Below are 19,255 nucleotides of genomic sequence, written 5' to 3'. Positions count from 1 at the left end.
TTCCAGCCTGTTATTATATCAGATGCTCTAGTGTTTGCCACTCCTTAGTCAAGGGGGTGTTTCTTTTATCTGCTTTTGTACTGTTACTCCCAGTCATTTCTTTGCTGAATATTTCATTATTTATAATTTATCACATGATTAAATTATGATCTGAGTACGGAAACTGTGAACGAGTATTGCTTATCGAATAGCTTCTCATCTTTCCAGTCATAAGAAGAGAGTTCTGTTGTAACACTGCCATATCTTACTGCTGTTCTTTCCTTCTAGTAATTAGATGAAATGATACATTTAATTCTAGAATTGAATTATGTCAGGTACTTGGATAGTACTTTGGCTATTACTGAATAAACCTTATATTTAGTGAATATAATTAAATTATATTCAATGAAGTTTTCAAACCAGTGATTTTAAATTGTGTTCCTTGGAAATCTAGCTGCTATCGTTGCTACAGGATGTAATGCTGAAAACCATCACACTTGATCCTCTCCTTCAAGTTAAATTATATGATTTCCAGTAGTAATTCTATTAATGAAGGCCCATAAAACAGGTTATGAAATTAAAGATGACACTGTCTTTACAGTATAGTGTATGGTACCTTTTTATTAATTTCCGTTCATATTACATCACTTTACTTTGGCTGAGTAGTCTGCATTTCTCTGCTCCCAGTCATAATAATGTATGAACGCTGCACCAGTCTCATAAACAGGGACAAAACTGAACCGATGTACGGGTCATATCACTGAGCAGGAGCCACATCGAGCATCACAAATCCCTTAATGTCTGAAAAATGGATGCACACCAAGTCCACCTGAAGCTGCCTGGTGCCACTCTTGTAGGGGATGATTTCAAATTGGACTGTAGAGCTCTCCATGGGGGCCATTCTCGCCACACTAAAAGAGAGAATACATTTGTAAGTTCACGCAGCCAAAAAATTTTTGCTATGTGTTCTCCAGAGTCCGCAAATCTAAGACAGTATGGGAAGGAAGAGCCAGAGTAAGTGGCTGCTGTGCTTGTATGCTCCTAGCACAGGTGGACATAACCTTCCGTGTTCACAGCCCCCACAAGGCTCGTTTGGTTTTCCTTTTGCAAACCACAAAAAGAAGAAAGTTTTAAAATTTTTGCCCTTTATATCAGTCACTAATTATGGCACCCTGAGTTGCACGCTGTTGAAAGCAGGACAACACTCCACTCCCTGAGCATTCTGTAATTCAAAGCTTGGCAAAGGCAGTGCAAAAAAATCCAGCTAGTATATGGAGGGTACTGACAAACAGAAGTCATGAGGCTGACAGAATCTTTTTAAAAACTCTGCTTTTATTGCAGATTTCCCACCAAAGTGAATGAGTTATTAGCCGGATAGCATGTACGTACCTGATTCTGAGTTGCTCTTTGAGCAGCCCACTACCTTCTGCTCTCAGCACGCAGTCTGTCACCACTTCGGACAGTGGGTTGGTAAAGGTGACCTCCACGTTAACAGGCCTGTGTACCACTGTTGGACCAAGGACCTACAGAGAGAGAACATTCTGCTCAGCCACGGCATTAATCTCACTTCATGGTTTTCTCTTTTCATTCCCATTCCAAACCACTTACCCTCTTAGGATCTCCTGGACAGGAAGGAGCCAGGAATTAACATATGTACATATTTTTGGGCATCAGAGTTCAGGCTTGAATCAGCCATCCAGTGTTGCTGAGAAAGAACAAACTACTGTAGACTCTACCATTTAGTCCTAACTTTTTAACTAGGTCAGTGTATGGCGTTATGTGTAACACAGTATATGGTACTAATCAGAGTGAGAACAGAATGAGAATACCACTATTGGCGTATATGGCTAACTACCGTAGGCAGCTTAAGTCGAATTAGCTTTAGTTAGGCTAAATGAAAGGTTTAGGATTAGAAAACACTGGAGGTGTGAGGCAGAGGGAAGGGATGCCTGAGTGGCGTCTCAGGCAAAAAAAAAAAAAAAAGCCAAGTAGCAGATAAACATATTCAATACTTATTTGACTGAGATAAAGTGGAATTAGCATATCTGATTATCTTTGTAGATAAAGTAGATTATGTAGTATTAATTAACATAATGGAGAAGTCCAGCACCCCAAGTGCATTTCTCTGTTATTGACTGTATGTTTATAAAGAAGTTTCAATCAACAGAAACATAAACCTTTCTTGAAACAGTCACTGAATTGAAGTAATGTAATCCGGGTGCCTGCCCCCTATAAACTGACTCTGTTATTTACGTGATACAGCACAGAAGGCTTTTTACAAAGTCTCTCTAGAACTTGGTATTCAGAAACCGCCAGACCTACAAAAATCCAAACTTTTTATTCCTGTGTGTAACTTTGCTTTTCCTGTGTGCTGCTGGCAGAGTGGTTTGGGATGGCTAAGCTAGTCTGGAGGCTCTGAAAGACTCCGTGAATTATCATCCTCCCTCTGTGTTGTTTACAGTACAGCAGGCAGATAGCACTTGAGCCCAGGTCTGATACAGCATGTGGATGTGCTGACCTGCGCAAAACGAGTTAAGCGAGTTTGTGTGGATGTGATGGGCCAGGCAAAGCCAGGACTGTCCCGGGGCAGACACAGCGCCTGGTCTCTCCTGTAGGCTAAGAATTGCTGTTTACCCATTGTACAACATTTGTCAGAAGTCACTCTTAAGTGGAAAAGAAAGCCTCCGGTTCTAATTATTAAACATTTGGGAAGATGTTCCAGAAGGTGAAAAGTGCCACTTTTCCTGATAAGGTGAAAGAACTTCCTTGAGTGTTAGTAATCAGCCTCACAGCCCCAGGCATTATCAGCTAGTCCGTGAAGACGTCTTTGCTGAAAATCAGGCTTTCTAAATAAACTGGAAGAGAATGATCAGACTTCCCTGACAAAAGCGGAGGCCTAGATAGGGACAAGATCTCTCTGTCTCTCTCTGTCTCTCTCTAGAGATAATCTTACCTTGTAACCTCGTAACACTGAGAACTTTATCAATGGCATGTCAACAAGCACTGCCAAGAATACCACAGCACAGCTATGCCTTGGAAAGGGTTGCTTTTCCTTGGTGTGTTTCATTACACTTGTGTCGTACGGCATATTACTAGAGCAGCAAGATCAAATCACCCTCAGGCATGATTTCCCTTCCCACACTCCTTCCCACGAGGAGCAGATGGAGTAAGGATTCTAGTTGCTGCTTCTCAACACGTCTCTCTAGGGACACATCTTTTACCTTGATGGTGAGAAAAGGATCCTGAAGTACAATATCCTTCTCCACCAGAAGCGAGGCTCCCCGTTTGCTTTTACACATGGCAGTCACTAGGATCTTCCTGTCGTCCATCAGCGAGTTTTTATACTGGGAATAGGAGATCTTGAATGAAATCTCTTTTGCTGGAATGGAAATAGAAACAGAATTTTCCCCTCTTCTTCTTTTGTGTCTAAGTACCAGCTATGCGTAACGTATCTGTGTTTTAAGGAGCAAGGATGCCATCACCCTGGGGCAGGCTGGCTGTGGGTGTTGGCAGCCATAGACAGGAATGCTCAATAGACAGTTGCTCAGAAGCAACTTCTACGTACGTTCACATCAAACACCAAAGGATCAGGTACAATTTGGTAGCTGGAGCGTTCTGAGGATGGATATACGTGGCAACCCCTGCTGGTGGCTTTTTCATTTATCTGAGGAGCTTTTGGTGCTCCTTCCCTTGCAAAGAAGGCAGAAGTGCAAAGATGGGTTGGTTGAAACGCCCTTGGTAATGCAGCTCTTCAGCCTCTGCCTCAAAGAGGGTGCACCGTGGGAGTCTCTATGCCCACGAGGAAGGTAATGGATCTCAGTGCCTTGAGAAAACATCTTCATCTACTGCTGGGATGGTGGAAGGGGTTATAATGCGTTGTGTATTAGTTTGAGAGAGTAGTTATATTCATCTGAGCTCCACATCTCGTTTTTCAGCACTGTCCCTGTAAAAGGGACAAAGGCCATGATCTGCAGGCAGCATTACTCTTACTGCAGCCTGCAGCTGCTGTCCTACTGCTGCAAAAGTCGTAGGCTTATGTTTCCCCCTTTGATCTGTCTTCATACTTTGCTTTTGGGAGCTGGGAGCTGACTACTCTCGGGTGTGTGTCTCAGTTGTTCTCTCTTAGCAAAAAAGGTCATAATGTAGAACTGATAGTGGCTGTGCTGGGTCAGACAAAAGGTCACTCAGCTCAGTATCCTTTCTGACGGTGCCCAAAAGCAAATGCTTAAGACACGGAAAATACATATGTTTCTCTTCCCCTGAATAGCCTTAACCTCCAGCTGTTTGCAGGTCATGCACTTCTTGAGCCATCCATTATTCCCATGTGATTTGGCCACAAAACAAAGCTATATCTTGTCCTAAGCTGTAATAAAATTAAAATTACCTTCTTCAGATCCAAGTTTAACAGACCTAGACAACTGCAAAATCTCCGCTTTTGGTTTTCTGGTGTAGAGAATGGCTGAAGCCCTCAGTTTAACCTTTATGGTCTTGAAATCTTCCATCAAGTTCCTGAGCGCCAAAGTAAGGAGGATATCCTGGCCAATTACAGGAGACGCATCGAGGATGAGCTTCGCTGAGATACTGGGTTTTTGTGCAGGCTGTCTCCGTGCTACTGAAGAGTGTCTTCTAGGTTTTGTAATTTTGGTTCTTCTTCCAGTGCTTCTCACACCGAGCAGCTTCAGTGCTTTTTTATACACCCGCCTTTCTTTCAAGGATCCTGCTTCGAAAGATAACGTGGTCAGAGATCTCATGCACTCTGGATATAGTACAACGGAGCCATAATTGCTCTCAGCAAATACAGTTCAGGAAAGCTGAGGAAGGCAAAGATACACAGGAGGAGAAGGTGAGGTCTAATCTAACTGCTAATTTTGACACAGAAGCAAACGAATGCCTGTCGGCTTTAGCTGGCTGATCGTGGCCACCTCTTAGAAGCACTGAGCAGTAGAAAGATCACTCCTGGGAGAGCTCAGTTGTGCATAAGATGGGACAATTGCCATCTCCTCTGAAATTAAGACGGGAGAAAAAAAATCCTTTTGCAGAACCTCTCCTCAAACAACTCTCCAGAATGGCTATTGCTGCATGTCATAACAGAAATATTCTCACCAGCTGATCAGAACAGCTGGGACAGAATGTTTTACAGAAGTAGCTTTGGCTTTGTGTTTTATACATTAGTATTTCATCAACGGCCACAAAGGCCATATCGAATCACTATCAGCTGGCAGTGAGCCCTAAGACTTCGAAAATTCACAATTACTTCACTCCAGAAGAATTACAGAAATTAGGTCAGTGCTCGATCGAACAAGGCCTAAATTCTTTTCACTTCTGACCGTCAGTGGCAAGACAACCGTAATAAAGAATTTACCTTCTGGATATTTGTAATTAGCAGTGACATCCACACGGGAGTTGGTGCCCACTGCTTTGGTGCTGATAAATTTTCCAATCTTCCGAGTATCAGAATAAACTCTCTCTTTTCTTTTGTTGCTGTGGTGAATCCAAGTAACGCAGTCAGCGTTCACTGCTGCAAACACAAATGAGCTGTCATAATCCAGGTTCACATCCCCTTCCTTAATGGCTTTCGTGGAGGCAGGACCACACTGGTATATGCCTGTATTAGAGAGAGGGAGAAGTTAAATCATAGAATGGTTTGGGTTGGAAGGGACCTTGAAGATCATCTCGTTCCAACCCCCCCTGCCATGGGCAGGGACACCTCCCACCAGCCCAGGTTGCTCCAAGCCCCGTCCAGCCTCATCCCAAATGACTGCCTACTGTGAAAGAACACAAATCCTCATGCTGACAGCAAGAGGGAGAGGTAGTCGCTCCAAAGACAAGTTTTGGATAAAGTGCATTGCTTCTATGTCTGTATATTATGGTAACAGCGTGGCCAGAGATTCCATGTGCCTTTTCTATCAAAAGGTAGGAGCACAGAGGAGGCTGTGAGGGTAACAAGGTGTAGGGAGAGCTAATACTTCTCCTGATGTGTGCTATGTGAAATGGTCCAACCCGCCAAAGCTTGCCGGGCTGTATGCTGAGCTGTCCAGTGAAAGGAAGGAGAGGCTGGGAGCCGAGTCAGCAGTACCATCAGACTTACGAGAGGTGAGTCATCAATGCTCTGTGTGCATCGAGAGGAACCAGGAAGCTAAAGTTGGTAAACTTAATAGTGGGGAATGAGAAGCAGTTTATCTGGAATTTGATGGGATTTAAATGGCCAAATAAACGAATCTTTTGATGGAGGTCATCAAACTAGATCAATGAAGTTGCATCTGTGTTCGTAAATAAAACCAGAGCCAAAGTGTGAACCCAAGTGCTGGCCATTGGTCATCCACACTGTTTGCTTGCTGCCAAGCTACTCAGTGCAGGGTTTTTTCCCCCTTGTCAATAAGCAATCTTCCAGACAGTGACTGCAAAGAATTCAGGCAATGGGACAGACCAGGGTTTGTTCCCAGCAGGCTGTGCTGTTATTTTGGTCTGGGAGGGAGAGTTCAGTGCTGTGAACAAAAGCCATTCTACGTCACTTGATTTCAGAACCAGAGAACAGTTTGGGGCTTCTTTTATGGAGCTTTGTACATATATGCCACGTTGTTGCACGCCACAGGGACACCTAATTCCTATATTCCGTTCCCATGTGTCCTGTAAAATATGGGCAGAGTCATGCGGCGTATTTTATTTTCTGTTGTAAACTTTTTGGTTCATCCCTGTGACTGTAAGCTCTAAAATCTTTACTTAGCAACCTACTGAAAGGGATTTTAATTTGTTTTGCTGCTAAATCTGCCCAATGCAAGCCAGCAAATGTGTCCAATGCCAGCAACGTGCCCTTGCAGCCAGGAAGGCCAACAACACCCAGGGCTGCATCAGGAAGACCGTTGCCAGCAGGTCAAAGGACATGATCTTTTCCTTCTACTCAGCACTGGTGAGACCATGTCTGGAGTGCTATGTCCAGTTCTGGGCTCCTTCTACAAGATATGGACGTGTGGGAGCAAGTCCTGCAAATGGCCACAAAAATGATTAAGGGGTGAGAACTGGAACTGTTCAACCTGGAGAAGGGAAGGCTCAGGGGAATCTTATCGATGTGGATAAATACCTGATGAGAGGGTGCAAAGAGGACAGAATCAGACTCTCCTCAGTGATGTCCAGTGAAAGGACAAGTGACAGTGGGCACAAATTGAAACACAGAAAATCCCATTTAAATATAAGAAAAAACCTTCTTCTATGAGGGTGGTCAAACTCTGCAGGAGTTTGCCCAGAGAGCTTGTGGAGTCTCCATCCTATGAAATATTCCACACCCAACTGGACACGGTCCTGAGGAACCTGTTCTAACTGACCCTGTGCTGAGCAGGGGGTTGGAGTAAACAGACTCTAAAGGTCCCTCCCAGCCTTGGCTATTCTATGTCACTTTAGGAATCTGTGTAACGTTAGGAGCTAAGACAAGCGAGGGTGAGATAAGTGAACTTAAGAAGTGCTGGCATTTGTGGAGGCAGAGCATCAAAAAAGGTAAGAGTTTGCATGCTGTTAGGCAATCCAGAGGCTGACAGAAAAGCAACCTACTGGAGACTGATGTGGGTATTGCTTTTCTTGTGCACCCAAATTAATGCTACATCTACAGCGAGTGGATAGAAGAGGCCTGTCCTGAAATTTCAGTAGCAATCTTTAGGAGTAACAATATCTACAGGTTTTTATATTTACAACAGTGTTACCTTTGCTTTTTTCCTGGGGTGTTGCATCCAGAACCTGCCATCCATCATAAAAAGAACCAAGATCTCTTCTAATGAACCAGCTTTCATTCCAGACATGGAAATTCCTGTAAGTGAGGTAGAATAGGCAATCCCTGATTCATACAATTCATTTTATATTGAAAGATGCTATACTTTTCTCATGCAATGCAAGAAATAACCCTAGTTGAGTGAATGAAAACTCCTCTGTAGAGCGACTGTCTCCCTTCCTGAGTACCTCTTTCCCCTTCTTTGCCAGCTCTTTGTGTTGAGATCAGAAGAAATGTTGGGATGTTATGAAACAAAAAATGTTAGAAGGAAATAATTCCTTGCAGAGTCAATTATTCAATTCTGGACATTCCAGAACAACACGCTGTACAGCCAAAGGCCTCCTGCGCACGTTGCTATCTGTTGGTATTTAATTCACTGTTACTTTCTACTTTGTGTCACCCTTGTCCCATTCAGTCCACATGGCATAGGGTGCTTGGTGCCTGGAACACTGATGCATGCCGTACAAAACCATCATTTTTAGCAGCTTCTCTGAGGTGAAAGAAACAGCATGTTCTTCCTAAGGGATGGGATGGATTTTTTTCTCAGATGCATTAAACCTATTACTATTATTTTAGTAACCTCTCAGTATTGCACAAGAGATGTACAATGGTAGTCATGAAAGACTGAGACAATCAATCCCGTGTAGCACAGGAGCTGGGTCTAAAACTTAGGGGCTTCTGACAGCGCTCTGCTCTAGGAATCAAGGGACAAGCTGATATCATTTTTGGGTAAGAGGTTAGTCACTCTTCAACTTTTTTTTTTTTAAATTTGAACTTTCATACAGTAGAGACAAAAATAGCAATTATGTTTTCAAATTATATGCTGAGTAGCAATGGTACAAGGTACCTCCTCTGTTAATTCTTCAGAAAGATGAAGCTAGCTGCATACTGCATTTCTGAACACTCTGCTCGGTTGATTCTTTGGGATGGGTTTTTTATCACTGAGAGCATGAGGTTGGAGGGGGTTCAGGAGCATGATTCTAGAGCTTTTAATTAGATGAGAATATAATAGAAGAAATATTAAGAAAAAAATTATATTTACCATACACTGTCTTCAGTCAAGTCCAGGGTCTTCCCAGAAGTGTCAATGTACTTATCGATACTCAGATTTATATTCTTGTCATGGGCAGAATTGAAGTTTGTAATAACACGAGTTGGTATTCCCAAGCATCTCAGAACTGCAATATAGGATACCATAAAAGTGCTGTAAACCTATTTTACAGACATTTAGAAAGTATTTTTCTGTTTTTCTTGGCAAAGCAGGCTAGTCTATATGTTTTCAGCGGGGAAACAAACCCTGAGAGACTTCCCTCTCAGATATGATGTGCACAGTCATTGTGCACAGTTGCTTAGAAGACAGTTGCACTCACATGACATTCTTAGCTGCCATGGTCTTTTTAAGAAGAGTTAGATTCACCCGTTTATCTTAGTCTTTCATTCTTCATCCTGTTCTCTCTCCCATTTTCTCCCTGTGTTTGTTTCTCTGTTACCTGCTGCTTTTTCCCCTTCCTCCCTGAGACATCCCTCTTGATTGCATTCTTTTTCCTTTGTATTTTCCCCAAAGCGACTCTTGTCTCTCAGAGCAGCTCTGAATGGAAACTGCTGGGGTGAAATGCTTTTCCCCACTTGCAGCTCCCTTTACAGGTCCTCAGAACTGTGATTTGGTTTTGCGTCACCAGTAGGTAAGACACAACAGGAGAAAACTGGCATTGTGAGGAGACAGACTTAAAAGAGCACTGATTTTCTTTGAATCCTAACTTTGAAAGAAGAAACCTTGCTCTTTTCACCAGCCCAGCCTGGCAAACCGCTTTGCATTTTGTTTGGTGACTCACAAAACCGGGGTGCGGTGTTACAACTAAGGCTGTTTAAAATAGAAGAAAATAACAATAACCCTTTGTGCACGGAGAATGTAGGTCCTTCACTCTCTCTGTCAAAGCTGCGACAACTTCAACAATAATGTCACAAAGTTAAAACTACAGAAACTGTAGTAAGCGTCCTTTCTGATAGCATTCTTCATCCCCTCGTGTGTACCTGTGCACATTACTCCTGCAAAGACCCAGCACTGGCCGTACCGCACGGGTTTGTATCTCCTCCTGTACCACTTTCGAAGGATGGTCACACTTCCACTCCACCGCAGGGGGTTGGTTCCCGAGCCGTACTTTCCCGTCCACTTCCCTTCCACTACTCCTTTTTCATCGTTGCTGTTAACCTGAAAGAGTCCTTCTCATGAGACAATTAAAATATTTACAGAAAAAGGGAGAGAGGGCAATAGGCAGAAATGACCCCGTTTGTAGCACTGTTCCCACTGGCTGAGTGGTGGGACGGAGTATTTGAATTTTAGATAGAATTTTGTCTGCTCAAGCGCAACAAATGGATCAAACCCATCTCAGATTACAGAGTCAGATGATTCAAAACTGCCTCGCTGTTCAGTACTAATGTTCCCTAACGTACTGACTGCCAGCCTATTTGAATTTTCTGTTTCATGGATTAATTTCACCTCCTTGTATGTCATTATCCTATTACGCTGTGTATTCAGTACTGGTTCGCGTTCTCAAGCGATTTATATGGAAGCCACAGGAAGTAGGTGTTTTCTCTGAATGTGCCTTTGTCGCAAATGTGCATAGAGTACATACAGCTTGCTCGAACGTGTTAGAAGTGCTCGCGGGGATTTGTGCACATCCAATTTAGAGGCCTATTTAAGTGTTGTGTATGGTTGTACAGAAAACAGTAAGCTCTTTTTTAATGATTTTTTTTTTCTTAAGTATTCGTACTTTTAGTAATTTTGTACATCTAAGTAAAGTTATTTACTTCGTATTGAAGTTGAAATTGCCTAAAGTGAGTGCTGTCTAAAAGGGTGAAAAGGATCACAGCTATAAGGGAGGAATCTCAGGTAAGGAATGTGGACTATCTATAAAATGGAAAACTTCAGTTGCCTGGTTGTGCATTGATGTTTGTGAGGATGGGGGGGTGTTGAGAAGATGTAACTGTCTGTTGAAGGAAATGCATACAGCCCTCACTGAACGAATCCCCCTTAAGTGAAGACTCCAAAACACACACAGTAAATGCAGCCATACCAACACCGGTTTTCCAAAATACTTCACGCTTCTCTTGGTGTTTGAAAAACTTGGCAAATGATTTCAGAATGGGCACAGGCTTTTCAAATTAGTGAAACAATCTAGTGGACTGAAAATCTGCTAGGAAATTATGGCTGAGATTCAATGTTCCCCCAAAATTCTTGGAAACTTTCCTTCAGTTATCAGCAAACTTTTGGGAAGAAGGTAAATTAAACTTTGGGGATATTTTTCCTGCAGAACAAATCTCCACTTTACCTCTTCTGTAGCTATTTTTTGAAGAAAAGTTAGCTACTCCTGTAAAACATTGAGGCATTCACAATAAAGTATCGGGGGGTTGTTAGTAGGTGCATTGTACGGCTGTAACAAATTGATCACTTTACCATAGCGCTGATAACCCTGCTCACATAGATAGGATCGTTTCGGTTGGAGACATCAACAGCTGGATCTTCGCGGTGGTTCAGGCTTCGATCCAGTATAGCCAGAGAGATATCAAGGATATCCTCTTCAAACTGAAATCAAAACAAGCAATATATTAAAGGCTAATTTCATAAATAAACCCAAGGATAAACTCCCCACCTGTTTTCCTGCTGCTGCTGTAATGTATTGATAAGTGAGACACATATCTGCAAGAAAATAATAAGTGAGAGAGGAATACCGAACTCATACTATGAGATAATGATTCTCTCTCCTCAAGAGCCTATTTACCCACTGTCCTTATTTTCAAAGTTCTGGAAGAGGTGATGCTCTTTACCTGTCCATAGTTCCAAGCTTCTTCTTGAATATATTTTTCCAGTCCCTGAAATATGATTCCACTGTCATTCAGGACATACTCCCGTCGCTCCTTTTCATTAGCCATGTAGACGTCATCATCTAGAAGCAGAATGAGACATGTTGTTTCACTGGAACTAAAAATCTCACTTCAAGGGGAGTCCTAGGGGACGGGTCAGGCTGCCCGTGCGTTCAGGCTTAGAACTCCCTTCTATTCCTCTGTGTTCATTTAAAGAATGAATAAAATAAGCATGAAGTTCCTTTCAGGCGAACTGACTGTGCTCCTGTCCCTTCACTAATCTCAGTATGTGTCATACTGGTAGATATTGCTTGGTTTACAGCTGAACACAAGTATCAGAGGGAAAAAAGATATAGAATAAATAGTTGGAATATTTTCTATCTCTGATTTCTTATTCTACAAGCAGGAGGCTGGATCTCTGATGCACCACAGCACTGAAGAAGGGGCAAAAACGTGATCCTTGATGTGTGCAAAACCCGAATATTTTCCTGTAGCTGTGACTGTCAGGTACACCGTTTGCCGTGACACCCAGATCTCCTGACTGAGACAACGAGTTATTTGAAAGACGGGATACATCAAAACATACCTGGACACCAGGGATTGAAGAGTAGCACAAACTGGCCGAGGAGTGTCGAAGAGACCTTGTTGCCAGAACCCATCTGGAGTCTGAGTTTGTAGCGTCCAATGACAGCGTTGGCCGGGCTGAGTATGGTGAGGGCCCTGCAGCCGGGCTCGCTGGGCTCCTGGGCTGCGCTCCAGCCACTGGCGCTCTCCTCAGAAAGGCTAAATATGGCCTTGGTCTGCTGCGATTCTGCTGGAGATGGTCCTGCCGGAGGAAACAGGGACAGCAATGCTGAGTGACAGCTGTGGGTGACAAACTTGGGGTCAGTGATGATCTCAATTCCTTTTTCTTTTTTTTTTTTAATGACTACATGGAAAGATTGTGGCTTGTCAGATCAAATGCTTATTCAGCGTAAACTAGCTGTGCCCCAACCCATGGGGTCGTACCATGCAGCCCTCTGTGTTATGTGCCCGACCCAGTAAAAGCGAGTACACTCATTAGCATTAGCATTCTAGACCAGTGAGAAGACAAGCCCGTTGCCCTGAAAACCCGACAGTTCAGAAATACATAGGCAGGACGAGCCACGCATTTTGATACATATTTCTTTAAGAGTTAGCAGCTGCCTGGAGAAATTTTTGGAGAAGGCTTTTGGGAAGATGCAGATAGGACCCTTATGAATGGGGTCCTGTGGAGTGCCCTAGTAATAGGGAACACATGAAGTTAATCACGGGGAGTTTAAACAGGTGAAATAGAGAGTCAGGAGAAGAGATGAATGGGGGATGGTGGTCTGTGGGAGGTAGAGCTGCAAAATGTTCAGGGACCACAGAATGAAGACGACCTGCAGTATTGAAGATAGGTCCTTAGGAACAGAGATACAGGCTTGTGTTTAGAATTAGGATGGCACCTATCTTTCTATTAATTATTACCTTAACTGTCTATTGCCTTAAGGTACAGATTGAACTTTAAAATGGGAGCTCCTAAGCCTAAAAGGACAACGAATCCTGAGTGACAGAGGACAAAGCTTAACGATTTGGGAAAGGACAAGTGGTAATGGGCAAAAACTTGAATATTGGAAGCTCCATCTGAACATGAGGAGGGACTTCTTTCCTGTGAGGGTGGCGGAGCACTGGCACAGGCTGCTCGGAGAGGCTGTGGGCTCTCTGACTCTGGAGACACTCAAAACCCACCTGGACGCCGTCCTGTGCAACTGCTGTAGTTGACCCTGCTCTGGCAGGGGGTTGGACTAGATGATCTCCAGCCCTGACCGTTCTGTGACCACGCAGAGCTGCAAGGCACTAACGTTTTGGAGCTGGAGTGACTTGGATGTGAGGTGAGCACCATGGGGCAATTACCTGTGCTTGCAATAAAGGTCAAGTTGTCCTCAGGTTGCGCTGCTGTTTGGAGGTTCAGAGTGATGCTGAAGGCCTGTCCTCTCCTCAAGATTATTTCTGTGCTGCTGTAATCAGAGGTGTGGTGTGCAGCTTTATTTCGTTTGGATTGCCAGTTGATGTTTGCTATTTTCAGGGCTAGAAAGATACAAGGCAAGTTAATTGAAAACATTTTTCCTTCAACCTTGCACATCTTTTCAGCTTGTTTAATGTACTAATTTTATTATGTTTGTATATAGCTGGAATTGTATGCTCTAGGAAAACAGAAAAATGCACTGTCATTATTAAAAATTGCAAAGTAAACAACTTAGAGGAACAGCTAAAATATCTTTTCTGCAGGCATCTTTCAGAGACTGAAAAAAAAACATTCAGAGAATTCATCTTTGATTTTAAAATAAAAACCCTGTTGTATTTAGGCCCCTATTGTATTCAGATAAGGCTTTGTTAAAGTTTGAAGAGGCTGTTCTGTTCCACCATGTTTCTGCTCTTTTTCTGTGGGGATCTCTAGTTCCCAGAATGCTTTCCAGATGTACAGAAAGAAATATTAAAACTCTCGTGGGCAAGTGCACGCCTGACCCTGGAAACCCTGTATGACAGATGATGACTAGAAGGCTAGTGTCTTCATTGTCGCTCTTGCGCGTTATCTTGTTGTGTAACTTGTATCTCAGTTAATTTACAGTCTTGTTGCTTGAAGGTGAATGTTAGTTCACACTCTGTTGGAAAAAGATAACCAGCAGAGGACAGATGGTAGGATTAGGAGTGGTGTGTCTTGAGGCAGTGCTACGGGTGGCTCTGTTGTATCACGGTAGGTTGCCCTCTGCTTAAAATGGGACACTGAAGCACAGATTACAAAAGCTTTCAAATCTTCTTGTTCCCTGACCAATTAAAAAAACCCCAAAGAACAAACAAAAACAAAGTAGAAAAAAATACAGATCCCTCTATGAACACGTGTTTGAGAAGTGCCCTTCCCCAGTCAGATGTTCCAGAGGACTTTCACTTGAAGAACATTTCCTGGCATGACTAGAGCGTGTTAACCCTTTGCAGACTAATGGTGCTGTAAGCAACACTTCCACCCTTTCACTGAACGAAGCTCCAGGACTTGGTTTTGGCAGCACCTTGGATCACTTGGAATGAGATTCGTACCTGAGGGAATCCATAGGGTTCTACTCTAGAAATAGAGACGGTGTGATTTGAGTTTTCTGCTGTTTGCAGCACAGAATTCTGTTCTGTGAAGTCTTGGTGTGGTCATAATTATACTAATTTTTCAGCTTTTTGGAAGAAACATGAATGTGCACGTGCAGTTCTGAGGCTGCAGTAAGGGCCTGGAGCGAGTTGCTTTCCTGTAGTCTGTGGGCATAAACAAGTTTATTTTCAGTTAATTGAAGGGTCATGTTTCAGATATGTCACCTGGAGGAAAAAAAATTCCCTTGAGAGGGGTGTGATGTTTGAGTCAGGCGGTGTAAAATGTCTAGAAAGTTTCTGGCTTGCATCATCGCTTTGTTTTCCCGGCTTAAACACGTTTAACTGAAAAGGGCCTACAGAAAACAGCATTCTTAACATCCAGTCCTCTAATTTAAGAGTGAATTAGAACATATTTGTGAAGGGCAGTTGGGCTCAGAGTCTGGAAAGAAGTTAGCCTTGCAACTCCCTGCCCGTGTATGTCCCACCGCTGCGTATCCTGAACCGGGCAAGTGAAGCGCTCGGGCTCGGCGGGGCGGGCAGCGCAGCGGCAGTTGCGCAATGCTGCAGATAACTAAGAGCGTTTTGCATGTCTGCAAATGAAAATGTAGCGCGTATAGGATTTAATAGCAGCTGAGCCATGGATTCGATAGTAGGGGGACTCTGACTTTAAGGACTTAAACAGTGCTGCTGAGACTTTCGGAGTGGAATGTCGCAGGCAAAGACGAGATGTACAACAGAGCAAGAGGGGACACCTGGAGAAGTAGGAAGATAAGAAGGCAGTGGTTAGCTTTGGTTAGCTCTAAGAATTTGCTGCATTAATAGCTTGGTTTGCCTTGCAAAGTCCTCGGTTACGTGAGCGTTACTAGTGAATGTGTGCTGGAGATCAGCAAAAAATAGTTTATATGTGTGGCAAGAACACAAAGCCCAATACCAGTCTTTTGTCCGTGTGTACTTCAAATTTCTCTTTTTGATCTTCACAGTTTCAATTTAGATCTTATAATTCCTTTTTCTGCTTTCAGTATCTCTCTGTTGGGGGAAAAAAACATTTTCAATAATCCTTCCAGTGTGCAATTGGACAGACTTCTAAAAAGCCGTTTGTGTGCTTGTCCTGTCACGGGTAGACATTGGCAGCATGCTCATAAGCAAGTCTGCAGGATCGATGGTCGCTGCTAAAAATGCTGATTGTTATATAGCGCAGGGTTCTTGCTGTCGCCTCTGACAGAAAGCTGAAGCTACAACAGAAAAAATTCCTTAGGCTAAATTGTAGATAGACTGTGCGTGGGGATGTGTGTGTGTGTTATATGACCCGTCTTCCTAACGAGAGAGCTTTCCAGTCAGCATGAGAGTGAGAGCAAGCGCAATATAATGCATAGATACCGGGATTGCACTTCACCAAGGCAGCATGCGGGATAACGTAGCCATTTCGTAGGGAGGTGAACGTGGGAGTCCAGAGGCCACAAAGTGACCTGTCTGAGGCCAAACATACATTTGACATTAGACCCCGGGACTTCTATGCGGCAGTTCGATGCCCGAGTCACCAGCCAGCAGTGTGGCCACAAGAGCACTGCGTGGAGTAGTTAATGGATAGGATAGAAAAGTCTTTTCTTACTCTATTGTTCTATGTTACAGGACAAAAGAATATGTTCAAGACCCATGATATTAAAAGGAAAATTAAAATTAGTTTTAGTAGAATAACCCAAAAATGCATTTAACCTAAAAAGGGCTAAATTGCCAAGACAACAACTAAATGTAATTTATCCTCTTTCCTCAGCAAATGTCACTGTTCTGTATTGGAAGAGGGATGTCTGGAGCGATCAGGCTATTTTTAACTTACCCGCCATAAGGTTTCTTTCTTCTTTTCCACACTTGCGCGTAGCTCAGGTTATGGATGCAAAAGTGTGCAAGAACATCCTGAATCCTCTTCCACCAGCGTGAGTAACGAAAGGCTTGGGACTCTTGACTTCACTACATAAACTAGAGTTTATACGAGCTGGGTGTGACCTGTAGTTGCTAGTTACTGTTTTTGTAGTAGTGTCCTACGTAAGCATCTACTTATGACTGCTTTAATTGCACAATCTTGACTCTAATTATGCTTATTTAAAACTGGTGAGTGGCTGAGGAAAGATGATAAACACTATCTTGGTGTCTTAACTACTAAGAGAGGCAAACATCCCAAATTTGATCTAATGAAGGAAATACAGTCTTAAGTAGACAGAAGAAACTTAATTTTGGATGGTTTGGTTTGTGTCAGTTTAAGTTTTTGGAGACTGTATGTACAGAGGGCAGTTAGACAAATATACATATCGTAAAACATGGATGTACGGGACATGGAGTGATTTAAGTAGAGTTATAATATATTAGTGTTTCTGCTGCTCAGTAACATTATGACTTTGTATAGTATAAGCCGCTCTTTTTTTTTCTTTCTTTCTTTCTCTTTTTTTTTTTTTTTTTTTTTTTTTTTTTTTTTTTTTTTTTAAGGCAGGTCTGCCTGAAGACCTTTCACATAACTGCATACAATTCATTCTTTATTGGAAGCATAGAGTTGTGGCATTCTCATCCTCCGTTCCTGACGTGATCACCTATAACATACACGTCATACGTAAGCAGCAGCACATCCCGCTGAGAGGGCAGCGTTACGCAGCCAGCCGTGCATCAGGGATTTCTGTGAAGCACAGAGCAGTGTTTAAGGTTGCCTCTGCTTTTGATCATTTTTGCGTATAGTTTGGCGTTCGCACCACAGGCACGTGATTCTCCGTAGCTCTTTGGCACGGCACCTTGCGCTGGGCCCCGGGGGAAGGTGCAGAGCCGTGCCGCTGGTGCGAGCCCTGCCCGCGCTAATTACAGACACCCTCTTCTCCGCTCCTGAAGCTCCCTCGCGCTCCCTCCTCCCTCGTCCTGTGTCACAACTGGTCTAGAAACTCGCCCTGCCGATTTGTCCCGAGAGGAGGTCGCGCGACGAACTCTCTGAACTCTCAATGGACTGTGACTGGGGAGTAATGGGAGAGCCCTCATTTTCCTCAGCTCTACACTTCTATGTTATGGTTGGTTTTTTTTTTTGGGTTTTTTTTTTTTTTTGTCTGTTGCTGTTTTCTGTTTTGTTTCCACATTAATCTCAAAATTGCCTGCAACCAAAAAGGCAAATTAACTACCTGCAGCTTAAATTTATTTTCAAAAAAAGGGATCCAAATTGTTTTGTTATGGTTTCTTGTGTATTTTTTCCAGTAAGAATTTGTGATCATGTCTGGGTGCGTCTGAAATGGACTAGATGACCTTTTAAAGTCACTCCTAACCCAAACTACTCTGATTCTATGAAATATTATCGCTTGTCAGACAAAAGACGTCCGCGTTGAACTCCCGACAGCCCCGTGGTTCAGAATTTTGGCCTCAGTAGTCCTGCTTTAAACGTTTTTGTAAGTCGGACGACAAATCTAGATCTTCTGGCTTGGCAGAGCCGTTTGTACACCGTTACTGCCTCGCAGCCTACTCCCGAAACGTGGCCGGCTGGTTACTGCGCCCCGTCAGTCACCGGCTTTCGGGGCAGTCCCGGGAGAGGCTGCGTTGCCTGTGGTAATGGAGAATCCTTGAGGCTACTTAAAAACACGTTTCGGGTGAGAGCGGGTACCTGACGGCGTTGGGATGGGGAACCCACAAAAGAGGCGCCCGTAGGCAGACGGCGGGACGGAGGTGGGAGCGGGGGCTGCCTGGGAAGGCCTCGCGTCGGGAAGGGTGGAAGACAAACGTGTTCTGGGCCTCCAGTGTCCTCGCGCTGGTGGGCAGAACGTGTTGGTTACCGTGTGTCGCTGCACTTCCGTATTAATGCAAGACTCTCCCTGTGCTTCGAGCTGCTCGGGACTCTGTCGCGTTACGTAGGAATTAAGTTACAGATTTGAATATGCAGATGTGTTGTCTGCTCTGTGACAGGCCTATGCCCGCAGGCTACAGAAATATTGTTGTCGTGATCCCCAAATGTTACTCTTTCCAGCCTTTGTAGGCTTTTTTCCTCCCCGTTCGCAGAGTCACAGGTGTCACAAAATACAGACATTAAATGAACGATGGAGGAAATGTTCTAGTTTTTTAGGTAAGAAACTTTTTAAATGAAGGAAAAAGAACTTTCCTCAATCTTGTGATTTCTTGTATTTCCATGGAATGTACAACTCATTACAAAAGAATACAGTTATAGGAATAATTTTTATTTATTGCTGAGAATTAGAATGTGGTCATAAAGGGACTGTATTAATTATCTGATCAAAAAGTTAAAACCGGGAGCTTAGTACAATGAGATTGGATAAAACAGTGAAACTACTTCTACCAGGAAGGGGCTTCATTTTTCTAGACAAGAGGAAAAAAAAAAAAGAAATACAATTAGAGACTAAGCAATTAAGCACTGTGAAAGCAGGAGACTTGATTCTATTGCAATGTAAGAGGTCACCAGTTTTTGTGGAAAGTTTCTTGTCGTCATCACGGTCCCTATACAGAGGAGAATGTCTTGCCGTGTTAGTGCTGGAATAGGAGATTGATTCCATCACA

General features: G+C 43.3%; 1 protein-coding gene across 1 annotated transcript; it reads right to left on the bottom strand.

The window, feature by feature from the left end:
- Positions 1-736: 736 nt before the first annotated feature.
- On the bottom strand, positions 737-16,569 carry LOC309677963 (protein-glutamine gamma-glutamyltransferase 6-like; the record flags this gene model as incomplete). Its single annotated transcript, XM_082490871.1, has 13 exons — positions 737-890; positions 1,369-1,502; positions 3,201-3,358; positions 4,364-4,696; positions 5,342-5,584; positions 7,671-7,774; positions 8,778-8,913; positions 9,767-9,944; positions 11,190-11,318; positions 11,561-11,679; positions 12,183-12,422; positions 13,511-13,684; positions 16,563-16,569. 13 exons carry the CDS (start codon positions 16,567-16,569, stop codon positions 737-739), a joined length of 2,109 nt encoding a protein of 702 aa, XP_082346997.1.
- Positions 16,570-19,255: the final 2,686 nt, after the last annotated feature.

This window comes from Vanellus vanellus, assembly GCF_965231255.1.
Source record: "Vanellus vanellus genome assembly, chromosome: 15".
Classification (NCBI taxonomy): Eukaryota; Metazoa; Chordata; class Aves; order Charadriiformes; family Charadriidae; genus Vanellus; species Vanellus vanellus.
This window is presented reverse-complemented; position numbering and strand designations above follow the sequence as displayed.